At 42.6% G+C, this 12,966-nt stretch overlaps 1 protein-coding gene across 1 annotated transcript in view; it reads right to left on the bottom strand.

Moving 5' to 3' along the window:
* The window catches only part of LOC131698813 (multiple epidermal growth factor-like domains protein 6), an 81,346-nt gene that overhangs the window by 67,511 nt on the left and 869 nt on the right, over positions 1-12,966 (bottom strand). The window contains exons 2-3 of the mRNA XM_058993029.1: positions 8,434-8,568; positions 7,515-7,624 (exon numbers count right to left, since the gene is read on the bottom strand). Of these exons, the coding sequence (XP_058849012.1) occupies positions 7,515-7,624; positions 8,434-8,568 (245 nt within the window). The remainder of the gene's footprint in view (positions 1-7,514; positions 7,625-8,433; positions 8,569-12,966) is intronic.

Genomic DNA, 12,966 nt, shown 5'->3' with positions numbered 1-12,966 from the left:
TCAGTTCTTTAAAGAAATGTTTCCACACTCCTGGATTCTGCAGGGCGGTGTTGTCAGTTCAGATCTGCAGTCCTGGCTGAGATCCTCCTCCCTGGGCTGGGATTACTGGATGTGTCTCAATCAGTCTCTTCCTCTGGGATTTCCTATTCCTGCTCTCCAGCTGGGCTTCTCAGATCCTCAAACATCAAAATCATGAATGAGGGAGCAGGGTAATTTAGTGCAGCGCTGAATTACTACACTTCAGCCACTTCCACTTGGACCAGTGCTTTGACGAGAAGCGTTTGTCAGTGTCTTTCAAAACCTCCTAAGATGTTCACAAAGAAACGTCAGTTGAATTATAACACAAAGCTTCAGTTTGCATGCTTTTCCACTGTAGACCATTAATGCTGTGATTATAAAGCAGGAGTCAGCAGACACTGTGTAGAGACTGTGCTCTGTTTGCTTGGTCTTATGCAAAAGGCTTGTAAGTGAAGTGGCATTACCAGCAGTGTAAAGGGTTGCATTATAACAAGGGAGCATTGTAATGTAAACTGAATAAACAGCCAAAACAGTCCGCGTTTTTCCAGTAAAGACACTCAGTGTATTTACATTCAACTGTTTGCCAAAAGGTTAAAGGGAAGCTGAAAAAAAATCCCTTAAAGGGGAGGTTTGCACAAGCAGGTGTTTTTATTCTCTGTCGTTTCTCTCAACAGTGTGCCAGCTTTGTCAAGTGTCAAGCATTTAAGCAGTAAGCGCAGTGTAAACAACTCTCTGACCTGTCTGTCTCACACACTGACTCTGTGCAGCTGCAGCCAGCAACTTACAAGGATACAAGAATTTGGTACTGGAGTTATGCAATATATCCATTCCGTGACCCCAATAGTTTTGTAATATTAAAATGGTTAATAGTTTAAATAAACATGTAAGTCAGTGGTGGCTACCCATTTCTACCATTTTTGGAAATTAAACATAGCAGAATTTCAGTTTGCATTGCAATTGTGTATGTCCTTGTTCCATGTAGTGTACATAAGCCAATATGAAAATACTTTGTTGCATACTGGTTTGGCTCTCTGTGCGCACAGCGCTGGCTCTTTCACAGCCCTATCTGTGAAGGTAGTAGTGTGTCTCCTCTTATAATGGTGTGGGATAGGGAAGCATGCTTTTTCTAAGGTGTCCTGGCTGGTTACCTTGACACAAGTTAGTGCTTAGATTGCTATTAAAAAAAAAACTCTTTCCAGCGTAATCAGGGCCTGTCCTGTTCACACACAGAAAGAGAGAAGACTCGATCCTTCATTTTAAAGATGTCTTTGAAAGATTTAATAGATATAATACAGCCAATAAGAAAATTGATTTTAAAGTCCATCCTTTTTAAGAGATGGAAACTGTTATAGCATTAAACAATCTAATTTTCACCCTTTTGGAGTTGTTTGCATTTTCAGATGCTGTTAGAGAAGATAAACGTTGCAGAAAGAGCTTAGCGGTCTCTCACCACTATGCTAGCACGGAGCAGGGGGAGGCTGTTAAACTGGTGCATTGACATGCTGCAGCTGCACACTTTAAACCAGGTGAGAAAAGTGGGTGTGAGTTATCATGGCAAGACATCAGTCTCACAGTGCTTTACAATGAGAAACGCAAGCTTGTCAAACTGAGGTATTGTTCACATGCCAGTAATCAATGGCATTGGCTTGGTGGTATGATTCTAACTTCTTGACTGGTACATCGTAAGGGAACACAAGGTTTAGAGACAAACAGCTGGGGCTGAAGGACCGCTTACTCAAGACACTTGGATCTGATTTAAGAAACGTTAAGCATAGCGTGTATCAAACAAGGGCTAACGATTGTGCATGCCTGACTTTTGCATTATTTCTCCAACCTCAGTGAAGTTCCACACACGTATTCGTATCGGGACCTGCCATTCGCATATGGATTCTGCCAGAACCCTCTTGAAAAACGAGATGCGTATCTCAAGGGTTCTATGCTGGTTAAATAAATACATTTGAAATATGCAGTGAACTTACCAGACCTCCCTTCCAAAACAGTGGGAAATGTAGATGTTGGCCATTAACACAATAATGTTTGGCTGCTGTTAACAAGCATAATCCTGCTGAAATAATTCCCCCAACTCACAAAGCGAAACGAAAGCAGATTCCGGCACAGCTGTCTGCGTGTGATTATCACACTCAAGCACAAAAGACCCCCGTCTGGGTGGCTCAGCCGGTAACACAAAGCCTTCGAGTCAATATTCAGTTGTTTCATTATTTATTTAACCCTTTGTTTAAAGGAGGAGGAGGAGGTGCCACTTTTAAGCAGTTCCACATTCGCAAGAACTCGTTCGGTAGCATATCTTTGTTTCAAAATCCTTACCTGTAGCGGAGGTTCTGGGAAAACATTTTTTTGCAAAGAAGAGTGTCAGTCAGTAATTCAACAGTCATTCTTTATGAACTAACGTGGGATTCCCTGTTGAGTTCATCTCGGTTCATGACGCTTTCAAATGTACTGTTCACGCCTGCCATGATAAATGTCAGTGGTAGTTTTGGAGTTTCCTAATGCTTACACTTTGCATTAACCACAGTTTACCGTGGTTTGAACCGACTGTTGCTCTACAGCACGTTGCTATACTTTGGTATAACACAGTAGACCCTTATAACGGTTACGGCTTCAAGGTTATTTATATTAAACTGATTTAAACTTCTGAGTCTGGAAGGCAATGGCACAGACTTGATTGAGTGTTACAGATAACCCTTAGTTAACAATAAATAATCACGACCAGACACTTAACCCTTGAAAACATACCAAGCATTAGCAGATGGTCACAGTATCAATGACGACTCTCTGTGGAAGTCACGCAGTGTTGAATCAAACCTGGTTTTATCTGTATTACTGAAATAAACCTCACTGCAGCGACTGTGCTTTTAGACAGGATGACCTTTAGGTGACGTCCAGAAGCAGGTTCAGGTCAGCCCAGTGACTATCAAAGGTCCTGGGACACTTGAACAAGTGAAACAGGTGATGCTGCCCCAGTGGCCAAGACTTGAGCTCACTTTAAAACTCAAGATCTTCAAAGTGCTTTAGCAGCCGTTCAGCTCCTTGTAGTGCGAGTGTTTTATCTGTCAAGCACTGAGCCTGTGAAGAGGATTTTGAAGATCTAACAGGGTATACTTGTACGGTACACATTCACAAACACACTTCACTGCGGGGTCGTCGTCACTGCATTTCACAGCCCCGGAGGGAACACAGTACAAACTTCCACAAAGCCATGTCAAAGACACTCTCTGTGTTCCTGTAGCTGAGCTGCAGAGAGAATCACTCCCTTGGCTCTCCTCTCCCAGCCTCAAACAAACTAATAGTTTTGTAAAAGAACAAATCCTGACTCTGCCAAAGTTTTCAAAGAAAAGCAATAAAAGCAATTTGGCCGGGAGTAATCCCGGGAAAGCACAGAAATCCCAGGCAATGCGCACAAGGACTTTCGGAATGAGTTTTAGGAAGAGCCGCAGCTGTGAGGGGGAAACCAGATCTGTTCCATTGAGGAACCCAAACGTTCATCTTTTCAACAGAATACTGGCCTTTATCTTTTCATGGCAACTCACCAGTGCCTCACAGAGAAACGCAAAACTGAAATAACGCTGGGTTCACACCCAGGTCACATCCTGCCTCTAAATTCCAAATTCCCTGGGTGAATGTGGAGATTGCTGCAGGATTCCTTAGCCTTCAGGGAAAAAGAGTTTTCCCATACTTTTTTTTCCCCCTCTTCATAAAGCCAAAGGTGACTGTGGCCCTTTCAAATGGTGATACACGGAAATACCAATCAAAAGCAGCCTTTATCAGAGACTGTTTTAAGACCACTGCAAAACCAGCCACTCAACACTACACAACCCAATCCTAACAGCAGACCCACAAATGCACAAGCATCTACATATCTACACATACATAGTGTCCTGCAGGTGTACATTAAAAATATAGATACATAATGTTCTTACAAACAAACACAATAACAGTAGCCCTGCATTCAAGTGCTGTCCTCGATTAAAACACCACTTCTGCCACAGTAAACTATAATTAAGCACTCAAACACATTCTGTTAAAACCAGCAATCTTTTTCGAAACTGTAAAAATAGTCTGGCACCAGAAATCTTGTTGTTTAACGAACATAAACTACTGTGCAGCAGCAGCACATAGTGTACATTCCAGCCTGCTTCGTTTGTGTTTCTGGGAGACAGGGATGGATAGTCTTCCCTGGAGGTGCTCTTTGCAGAATGAGTAACGTTTTGTGTGTGACGGGAAGTAAAATGAAAAACAAGAAATTACTGGATCTGGCTTTCGTCATCCTAATAACCGTTCAATATGTTTGGAACGCAGTTCATCTCGTCTCTGGCTGTGAGCTTGAAGCATTTCAATAATGTTTTATTTCAGCTGGTTGTTCTCTCTGTCTCTTTTTAGCAAGGGAATTTTAATTGCCGGAAATGGGAGATGAGCTCGAGTGGCTCCCTCAGCCAGGGTGCCTAAGGGCATGTTAGTATGGGAGCTGGCATCGAGAACACTGCGGCCGGCATGTTTACTGAGGCCAGTGCAACACATTGAGGGTGGATGGAGAGAGACTGGGTGGAGCAGTCGATCAATGCACTAGAATGTCACTCCTGCTCAACTCTGTCAAGATAACTCCACTCAAAACAGCAGCTCAGCAAACTAATTGAACATGCTAATATGTATGTCTTCTACATTTTTCATGTGTTATATACTATGTTGGTCTTTAAAGTTAGAAACGTTCCTGTGAAAGGCGCAGATTTTACAGAAGCGCAGTTTCCACCGGACCAGTTGAAGCGTGCCGTGTTCAGTTTTTATCTGTAACAATGAAGCGCTCAACAGTGGCGTATTTAGTAATACTAAAAGGAAATCCTATCACGAATGTTTCAATTAGAAGACGTTGAGATCGTTTTAGTTGAAATGTTATAGTTTGTTTTAGTATTACTTCTTGCTCGGATTTTACCTTCCAAAGTGACTCAATAGTGTGAATGGCTGTGTGATGTTCTCTATGGCAGTGTGGATGGCTGTGTGATGTGCATCTGCTTTCCTTTTTCTTCAGTGCACTCTTTTGAAAGTGAACCATACCCTTCGCAGCACCCTTGGCTTGCTACAGGACCATTATATCCAGTACATTGGTATACTGTGCTGTACTCTTCACCCTGTTACTACTGTCTGTCGTTGCAATCATCCACCAACACAAGAACAGAATGTTTCAAGTTCAGAACACTTGCCAAAGAATTCCAACCATGCAGCAGGGAGCCGGGTGCTTAATTAGAGGGCATATTCAAGATCCATGTACTGCTAAAGATCCCTATGTCAGAAAACAGGAACAACAAGCAGGGTGTCACACAACAAGGATGATAACAATGTGCAATAGCACACTCCCTGGAGTTTGTTTTGACAGCTGTGACTGGACAAGGGCTTTAAAAGAGCTGCCTGCTTTTTATTAAACTGTGAATGCGATTTCCAGAACTGCTGCTTCATGGTATATTCAGCTCGGTCTAGTGTCCATTTAATACAAGAGTCTTGAGTCTGGTTTGACTTGAAGGGAGGAAAGTTGAGTCGCTGATCTCCACTGTTTGTTTTCATACACACTTTCCCTTGACATAAGTATGGTTAACGTGCCGAGGGAAGTTGGCTCTTTTGTACAAAGATATATATATATGTATATATATATGTAGACATGCGTAAGAAAGTCTCTAAAGGTAGCCTATTCGCTAGCACAAAGAGCACATTGAAGAGCTGAATGCCTCCTGTAATGAAACCCTGATGAAAACCAGAATCAGAACACCCTCTCTCATCTCCTCTCGTACCCTCCCAGCCTCTTATCTGCTGTCTGAACGGTGTTTCCATTGGCCTGAAGCGCGGCTGGCCGTGGGAGTGGGGTCGGATTAGCACTTTTAATCAGGGAGGTGTGCAGGATTCCTTCCAAGCCCATGAAATCCTATCAAAGCATTCAAGACTGGGTTTATCAACAAGGTATTGAAGGAATGTGGAGCCGCTTCTGTTGGTCCACTCTGTTGAAATTGGATTCCAGGCATGCTGTCCATGCAGAATTGTTCTGGAACATTTAATGTGTGTATGTGTCACGCACACACATACAGCACAGTCTCACTCACACACACACACACACACATTTGTAATGGATCGTGTTAGGTGGTACCGCGGGTCTTCTCAGAACAATGCCTAGTACTGGTGTCGACAGACTAAGGACTCGTGGTTGTGTTTCATCTTCCGGAAACTGGCCTTCAACAATGTATATTTCTTATTTTGTGACTGTCAACTGTCAACCCTAAGTCACCTTTTCAAGTTGAAGAATGTAATGTTGAGTTAATAGGAAACCCTGTCCCTCCGCCCAAACCACCCCCCTTACCCAGTCACACGCACACACAAATCCCAGGCGTGCTTCTGCTGTGTGCGTGAGGATGGCCCCGTCCACACCCACTCGACCTTTGCCCTCTCCGTTATCACTGCCAAGGAAAAGACTTTGTATACATCCGAACGACAAACAGGAAAACAAGGTCTGTTGTTGGAAACGAAAGCATCAAGACTGTTTACAGTCATCTCCCTGGAGAGCCATCAAAGTCACCGCATGAGACTCAGACCCCTCCTTTCCTCTGGAATCAAACACTACAAACTGTAAATGCTAGCAAGGTTTCATTAAAGCATATGGTATTTAATAATAAATAATCAGATGTGGAAAGATACTTTTAATGTTGCCACAAATCATATTTGCCGCACAGACCTTACAGTAAAGCGTGACAATGTTATTATTCATTCCTTCATGCTTGGTCTTTGTGTCTGTATTCTGTATCTATTGCAGGGCCAGCTAGCCTCCCTTCCCCCTGATTTATTCTCGCTGGCCGTTCCTAAGCCTGCACCAGCCCCCCGCTGCCACTCAGAAGCTCGGCTACAGCATCCCAGTGATCCGTTCATGTCCGAGTGATACAGGAGCCAGCCGACCCCAAGAATACCAGCAATAGATACTCAGAACCCTGGGGCTCAGACAAACACAGCCAAGCTGAGATAAAGAGAGTGGAGCTACTGCCAGCATTCAAAGAAAACAAGCAGACTGCAGAGTCTGACTTTAATTAGGTGTTAGTTTTGTTTTATTTTTCATCCTTTTTTTTGATGTGGGGGGGGGACCCTAGTCCTGTCTCTGATTAACTGGAAAATGAAAAGGAGTTTCTTTTCCTGAATATCATGCAAGGCTGGGTACTACCAAAATAGAAAGGCTGTGGCATTTCTGCAATAATTTCGCTTTTGCAACCGCCTTTAATCCCCCAACTGCTGCGTTCTTTTAAAAATGCATTTTTAACCCGTCGTCATCTTTTACATACATGTAGCGCTTTTCATTTTCTAAAGCATATTCTAAAAAAAAAAATGCATCCTTTCCCTTTTATTTGTGCTTTTAAGCGTTTCTTATGTACCCAGAGGCTGCAGGTTGTAATTGCAGCAAGGACCTTGATGGGGAATCTTCCATGCAATATGATTGTTAATAAAGAGGCACTCACGATAAAGACAGCCTGCCTCTCCATTGAGCTGGGACCAGCCAGGGCAGCACTTATACACAGTGTGATAGTCCTTCTTGTACACCTGTCTGTAGGCAGTGTAATAGGCTGTCCTGAAACACAAGGAAAGCAGTGCGTTACACGTGAACAGTGGCTGTGCCACAGGTCTATGAAACCCATCATAATCCGACAGGACATCTCACATCTTACTGCATTCAACTTACTACGTCTATAGTCATCGCTGTATGTGTGCACGCTGTTCACTCAGTAACTCTGTGGTTTTCCCATCACTGCACAGTGATTAGACCTTCTTCCCCTTGTACTTTAGCACATCTGACGCTGCTGCCTTTATTGCATGGTGCACAAAAGTGTCTGGTTATAGCCTTCAATTGCAGCCCGGGACAGGCCATCAAAGTGAGTGCGACAGTAAGTATAGGAGAGGCGTGCAATCGCGACCCAAAGCACTACTTAACTCTGCCTAAACACACCCTCACATCCCAGGGGAGCCCATGACCAGACTACACTGAGCACAGCAGCACCTCTCGCGGCTTGGAATTGCTTGAAATTATAGTTCACCTTCTGGGAGATTTGTCTGGCTTTAGCAAAGCTGCTTGTTTCAAATTCCATTAGAAAGAAGCAGTATCAGGGCCATTCTCGCTGGATGGTTATGGTTGTCTTCCCTTTATAGTGGTTACAAGGGAAAGACCTGCTGTACTCATCTCCTAGCTTGCAGGAGGATGAGAATTAGAAAGGGATTCCGAGCCAGGTGGCTTCTGCATTCTTTAATAAACGAATCTGTTTTCTGTGCGTTCACAAACTTTCTCTTTAATTTCACGGCCCAATTTGGAACACCAGTGAATCTATAAACTCCTTCTGCGAGGGTGCTTCCATGCTGCACTGCGTCTGGGACACCCAGGCTTACCTCCTCTCGTAGCCGACGCACCACGCCTGCCCCACGCAGCCCTGCTTCCACACTTTGACCATGCGTGTGAAGGCCTGGACACATGGCTGCCTGTGGCCCACCATCGTCAGCTCTTTCTCTGCACACACGTTCGGCCTGTGAGGGGTTCAAACAAAAGCAATACCAGTACAATAAAATAGTTCAGAAATGCAATTCATTAGGAAAGGTGTTGGTGTGTCATTGGTGGATTAAGAGAGTCAGCACCCATTTGCTACAGTCATTCATTCGTTTATTTATATTTGGGACCCCAGGATTTCCTTGCGAGATCTCCTTTAGCCCCAGAGCACAATCGTCCCATCAGGAAAGTCACAGTTTCTCAGACATACTACAGCAATCCCAAATTAGAAATGAATAACATCCCAGAGCTGACAGAAATACAAAAGGGAGATTTTTTAAAAGCGTTGTTTGAAAAGCAGCAGCTGATTCAAGCTGATCCGATGCCAAAACTGACTTCCAGGTATGATCTCACAGCCGGCGAGTGACTAAGATCAATCGGAGACGTCACAAACTTGAAACAAGCATTCTGGCTTGCTCCTTCTTACTGAACTGATGTAGAACGACCGCACAGCAGCCCTCGTAGTGCCTGTACGTTTTCATCTCACCATTCCTATTTCGATATCGTGATTTGGCGTTTATAACTGTTAGTTACAAGACAGAATCAACATCTACAACAGTATAGTTCTAGAATATTGTCATGTATTCTTTTTTTATAAAAAAAAAAAAAAGAATGTGAGGTAGTGATCATAAGAGCAATGCACACCTGAGTCTGAATGCACTTTAAAAGAAGCTCAGGCAACATCTGATAGGAAACTTTGACAGCCTTCACTGCTAACAGCAACCAGATGAAGGCCAGGGTGGACTAAAACATACATCATTCTTTTAACAATCCAAGTCATTTAAATAGACAGCAGTACAAGGATGTGACGGAACAGCAATACGGTATGTGCAGCTGCAAATGATTTGCATGGCTTACCCCAGCTAATAAGATAAGTGGTTATTATCAGATGTTGGGTTTCTTTTTGGTTTAACAAATTTGTATTCAAGATGGATTTTAACCTTTGAGCCTCTGGATGAAAATATATCAGCTCTCTAGGTGTCAACATACAAATGTCAGTGATAAGGAAAAGTGTGCAGGAGGCTAACCTAAAACAAAATACCAGACAAGTTTAAAAACACAGTCTATTAAAGACAAGCACAGGCTGAGACAGGACTCAAGTAAGAATCTGTGCACGGTTCTGAATCTTGCCTTGTGTGTGCATACATTCCGATTCTGCAGCAACAGAAGATAAGGCTGTGTTTTTCAGCTGGGATACAAACGAGTTCTGTTAAAAACATGAAACCATCTTCAGCTGTAGCAGTATAAAGAGATTAGACTGACAGAGGCTCACAAGCCAGTATCCAGTAGGATGAACCGCCCCTACCCTCCCAACACTCCTGCCTTGAGAACACAGGTTACAGGATATCTCATCTAGATCCAACACACCCTACATCACCAGCAAAAATTAGGACAATCTCTTAATCCCAGCTGTGATGCATTGTTGTCTGAATCACCATCAAGATTCAAAGCTGGAATCAGAGTCAAACTCAGTCCAGCAGCCTAGTCCTGAGAATTCACATCTGTTTCTTATCCTCTGGTCAAGGATTAGGACAATCGCATGACAAGCACTAGGAGGGTCAATCTAGAAACCTAGGTTTACAGCTAGGAAAAGCCAAGTGCTTTCATTTTGTGATTGCTAAACAGAGTACTAATCCGCAATGCACTGGGCAGGTGATGGGCTCACAGCATAAATCCACAGTGCATAGGGAATGTGAAATTATTATTCACAGGTGAAGCCGTTGGTTAGGTGCTGTGTGAGACTTGTTTCTGTAGTTCTACTCAGGTTTTATGATTGGGTCTTTGAGGTATTGATGAACAAATAGGGCACGATTACTGTTTGGGGTGTTCTAACTATAGAGTCTCTTTATATTGCACCTGTGTTATGTGACACTTAACACAGAACAAATGCACAAAAGAACAACGCAAACTTGAAGTTTTGGTTTTATTTCAACACTGGCCCGCTTGTATCAACGAGGGGATTAGTGCTTTACTTATCAAGACCTGCTCCCTTGAACTTTAAAAAGCCGGCATCTCTTCAAGGCAAATTCTAGAGGAATTACTCACCTGAAGGGACGGGGGGAAGTGGTAGCAGCTGGTGATCTCAGACATAATGAAGCTGTTTGAACACATGCACAACACTGAGGAGTGAGGCTTTTGAAAAGCTGCTTTTGAAAAGGGATGATGTGAAATGAGAATCTTTTGATGTGGCATTTACGTTTTTTCTTTATTATTTTAAACAAATATCGAACTGCATGTTCACAAATATATTCTAACAGTACATATATACTATATCTAAAACAGAACTGTACAATGAATCAGTTAAAAGAGGGTATACTTTATTATTATTATTATTATTATTATCTCTTTTTAACTTTATATTGCTAAATGTTTCTTTCTGCCAAAATTCAATTTGCTGTTTATGTATGTTTTTATTTGACCGTAACAGTGACTTTAGTTCCTGCCCTGGAACTGTCCACGAGACCGAACTGTCCGCAGGTACGCGTGCTTGGAATTCTTCAGGTCAAGGTCACACTCGCTGGTTGCAAATTCAAATGATAAAGCCAGTCTAGCAGCGTACAGTGACAATGAAAGCGGACTATTACAGTATAGGCCTACGTTTCTTTTTAATGCAATTATTTGCGCACACATTTATTTCAACTTTCCACAAGGTGTTTGACGAACATTTTGCATTGAAATAAAGCTTCAGCGGCCCTATAGTTTCCCTTTGTACTGTACTTCCCCAGTGCGCGCTCGTATATTGTCACATATTGATGCTATTAATAATCCTTTAGTTAGCAGTGATGTCCGTGCATTGCATTAACGTGTTAAATCGAGACACCTGCTTGACTTTTATTATAAACTCGTTTACCTATAATTAGAGATCGAGGCTCTGATTACGTCAGATGCATCTGGTCCTGATTTATAATTTAGTCTGCTCTACAAGTACATTGTACAAGTGATGAAGCGAAGCACGTTCCCATGGATACGGAAGAACACTTCGTCTAGATGACGATCTGCTGAGCAAATCCTGGTAGTCAGCAGTGTACCTGCGCTAATCTTCCCATTCAGAAAAAAACATGTTTTTGAATTTCTAACAAAAGAACAGACAGTGTATGTTTTCAGAAAACTGTTTACTACATTTTCCTGAAAACTACTAGGATTCTTGCGTGCATTTAAACTCACTGAAAACATACGAAACCGCAAACAAAACTCATGTGATTCAATATTTCGATCATTCAAAAGTATTCAAATATGTAGCCTATATCGATTCCATTACCTAGGGCGCATGTGCGTTCCATTAATGTTCAGCTCTGTAAAGAGTTCCACATCCCTTTTGAGGGCAATTATTTGCGTTTAGACAAGAACAGAGCTAGTCCTGTCCAGTGTCCAATACATCAGACACTGAGAAAATAGTATGGGAACATACCCAGGGCAGTAAAGGGTTAATCTGTTAGACTACTATATAGTGACCCGTCTTTGATGTTTCAACTACCTGATACAAATACAAAGCTACACAATACAAAGGAATACAATTTACAAATGACAGTACTGGCATAATGAATACAGAGCGATGTTTCAGGTAGACACAATCAATCATAGCTTACTGTGTGTCGGGGTTACTGTACAGACATGCCGTTGTCTTTGCTATATTACCACTCATACGTGTTGATTAGGTATTTTGTCTGATTTCATCCCTTCCTACGTCTAGACACCTTGGTGTTCTCTTTTCTGTTGTTCCAAGTGGAATATCCCTACAGGCATGTAAAGTCGTCCAGGTCTTATCAATGCACTGTCTGGTTATGACACCGCGTTAACACGCTGGATTGGGTTAAAGCGCTCCTCCAGGCTTCGCTGTGGCATTAAGCCCAACCCGAAGGACAGGATCGTGTTTTTGCACAGAGACCGAATAAAAAAATGAGCAGTTTATAAACTTCAAATAGACTGGTGGAAAGGACTGCCCAAATGTACCCAGCCTTGGCATACAGAAAGCAAGGTTCTTGCAGTTACTAGACAATGAATTCCAACATCAATGGAACAGTGCGCTTTAACGAGGGGCTGGGGATTCGGTTCAAACCGGCACAACGCATTGAGCAGATGCTTTGAAAACGAGAAACATTTGACACCCGTGTTTGAGCTACTAGAAGAAGGGTTCTTGTGTGAGAGCCACAATAGCAAACTGGCGGGACTTGCCCGAGTTAGGACGATGTTACCTTTTAACGGTTTACTTTAATCCACTGCGTTTCTTGGTTTAGATTTACGCATTGCGCGTTTCAATCAATCAGATACTGTTACTGTTTATAGCAACATCAGAACTTTAATAAGGATTGAATTAACAACACACACACACACACAGGCACACACACACAGGCACACACACACTGACACACACACACACA

This window comes from Acipenser ruthenus, chromosome 20, assembly GCF_902713425.1.
Source record: "Acipenser ruthenus chromosome 20, fAciRut3.2 maternal haplotype, whole genome shotgun sequence".
Lineage (NCBI taxonomy): Eukaryota > Metazoa > Chordata > Actinopteri > Acipenseriformes > Acipenseridae > Acipenser > Acipenser ruthenus.
This window is presented reverse-complemented; position numbering and strand designations above follow the sequence as displayed.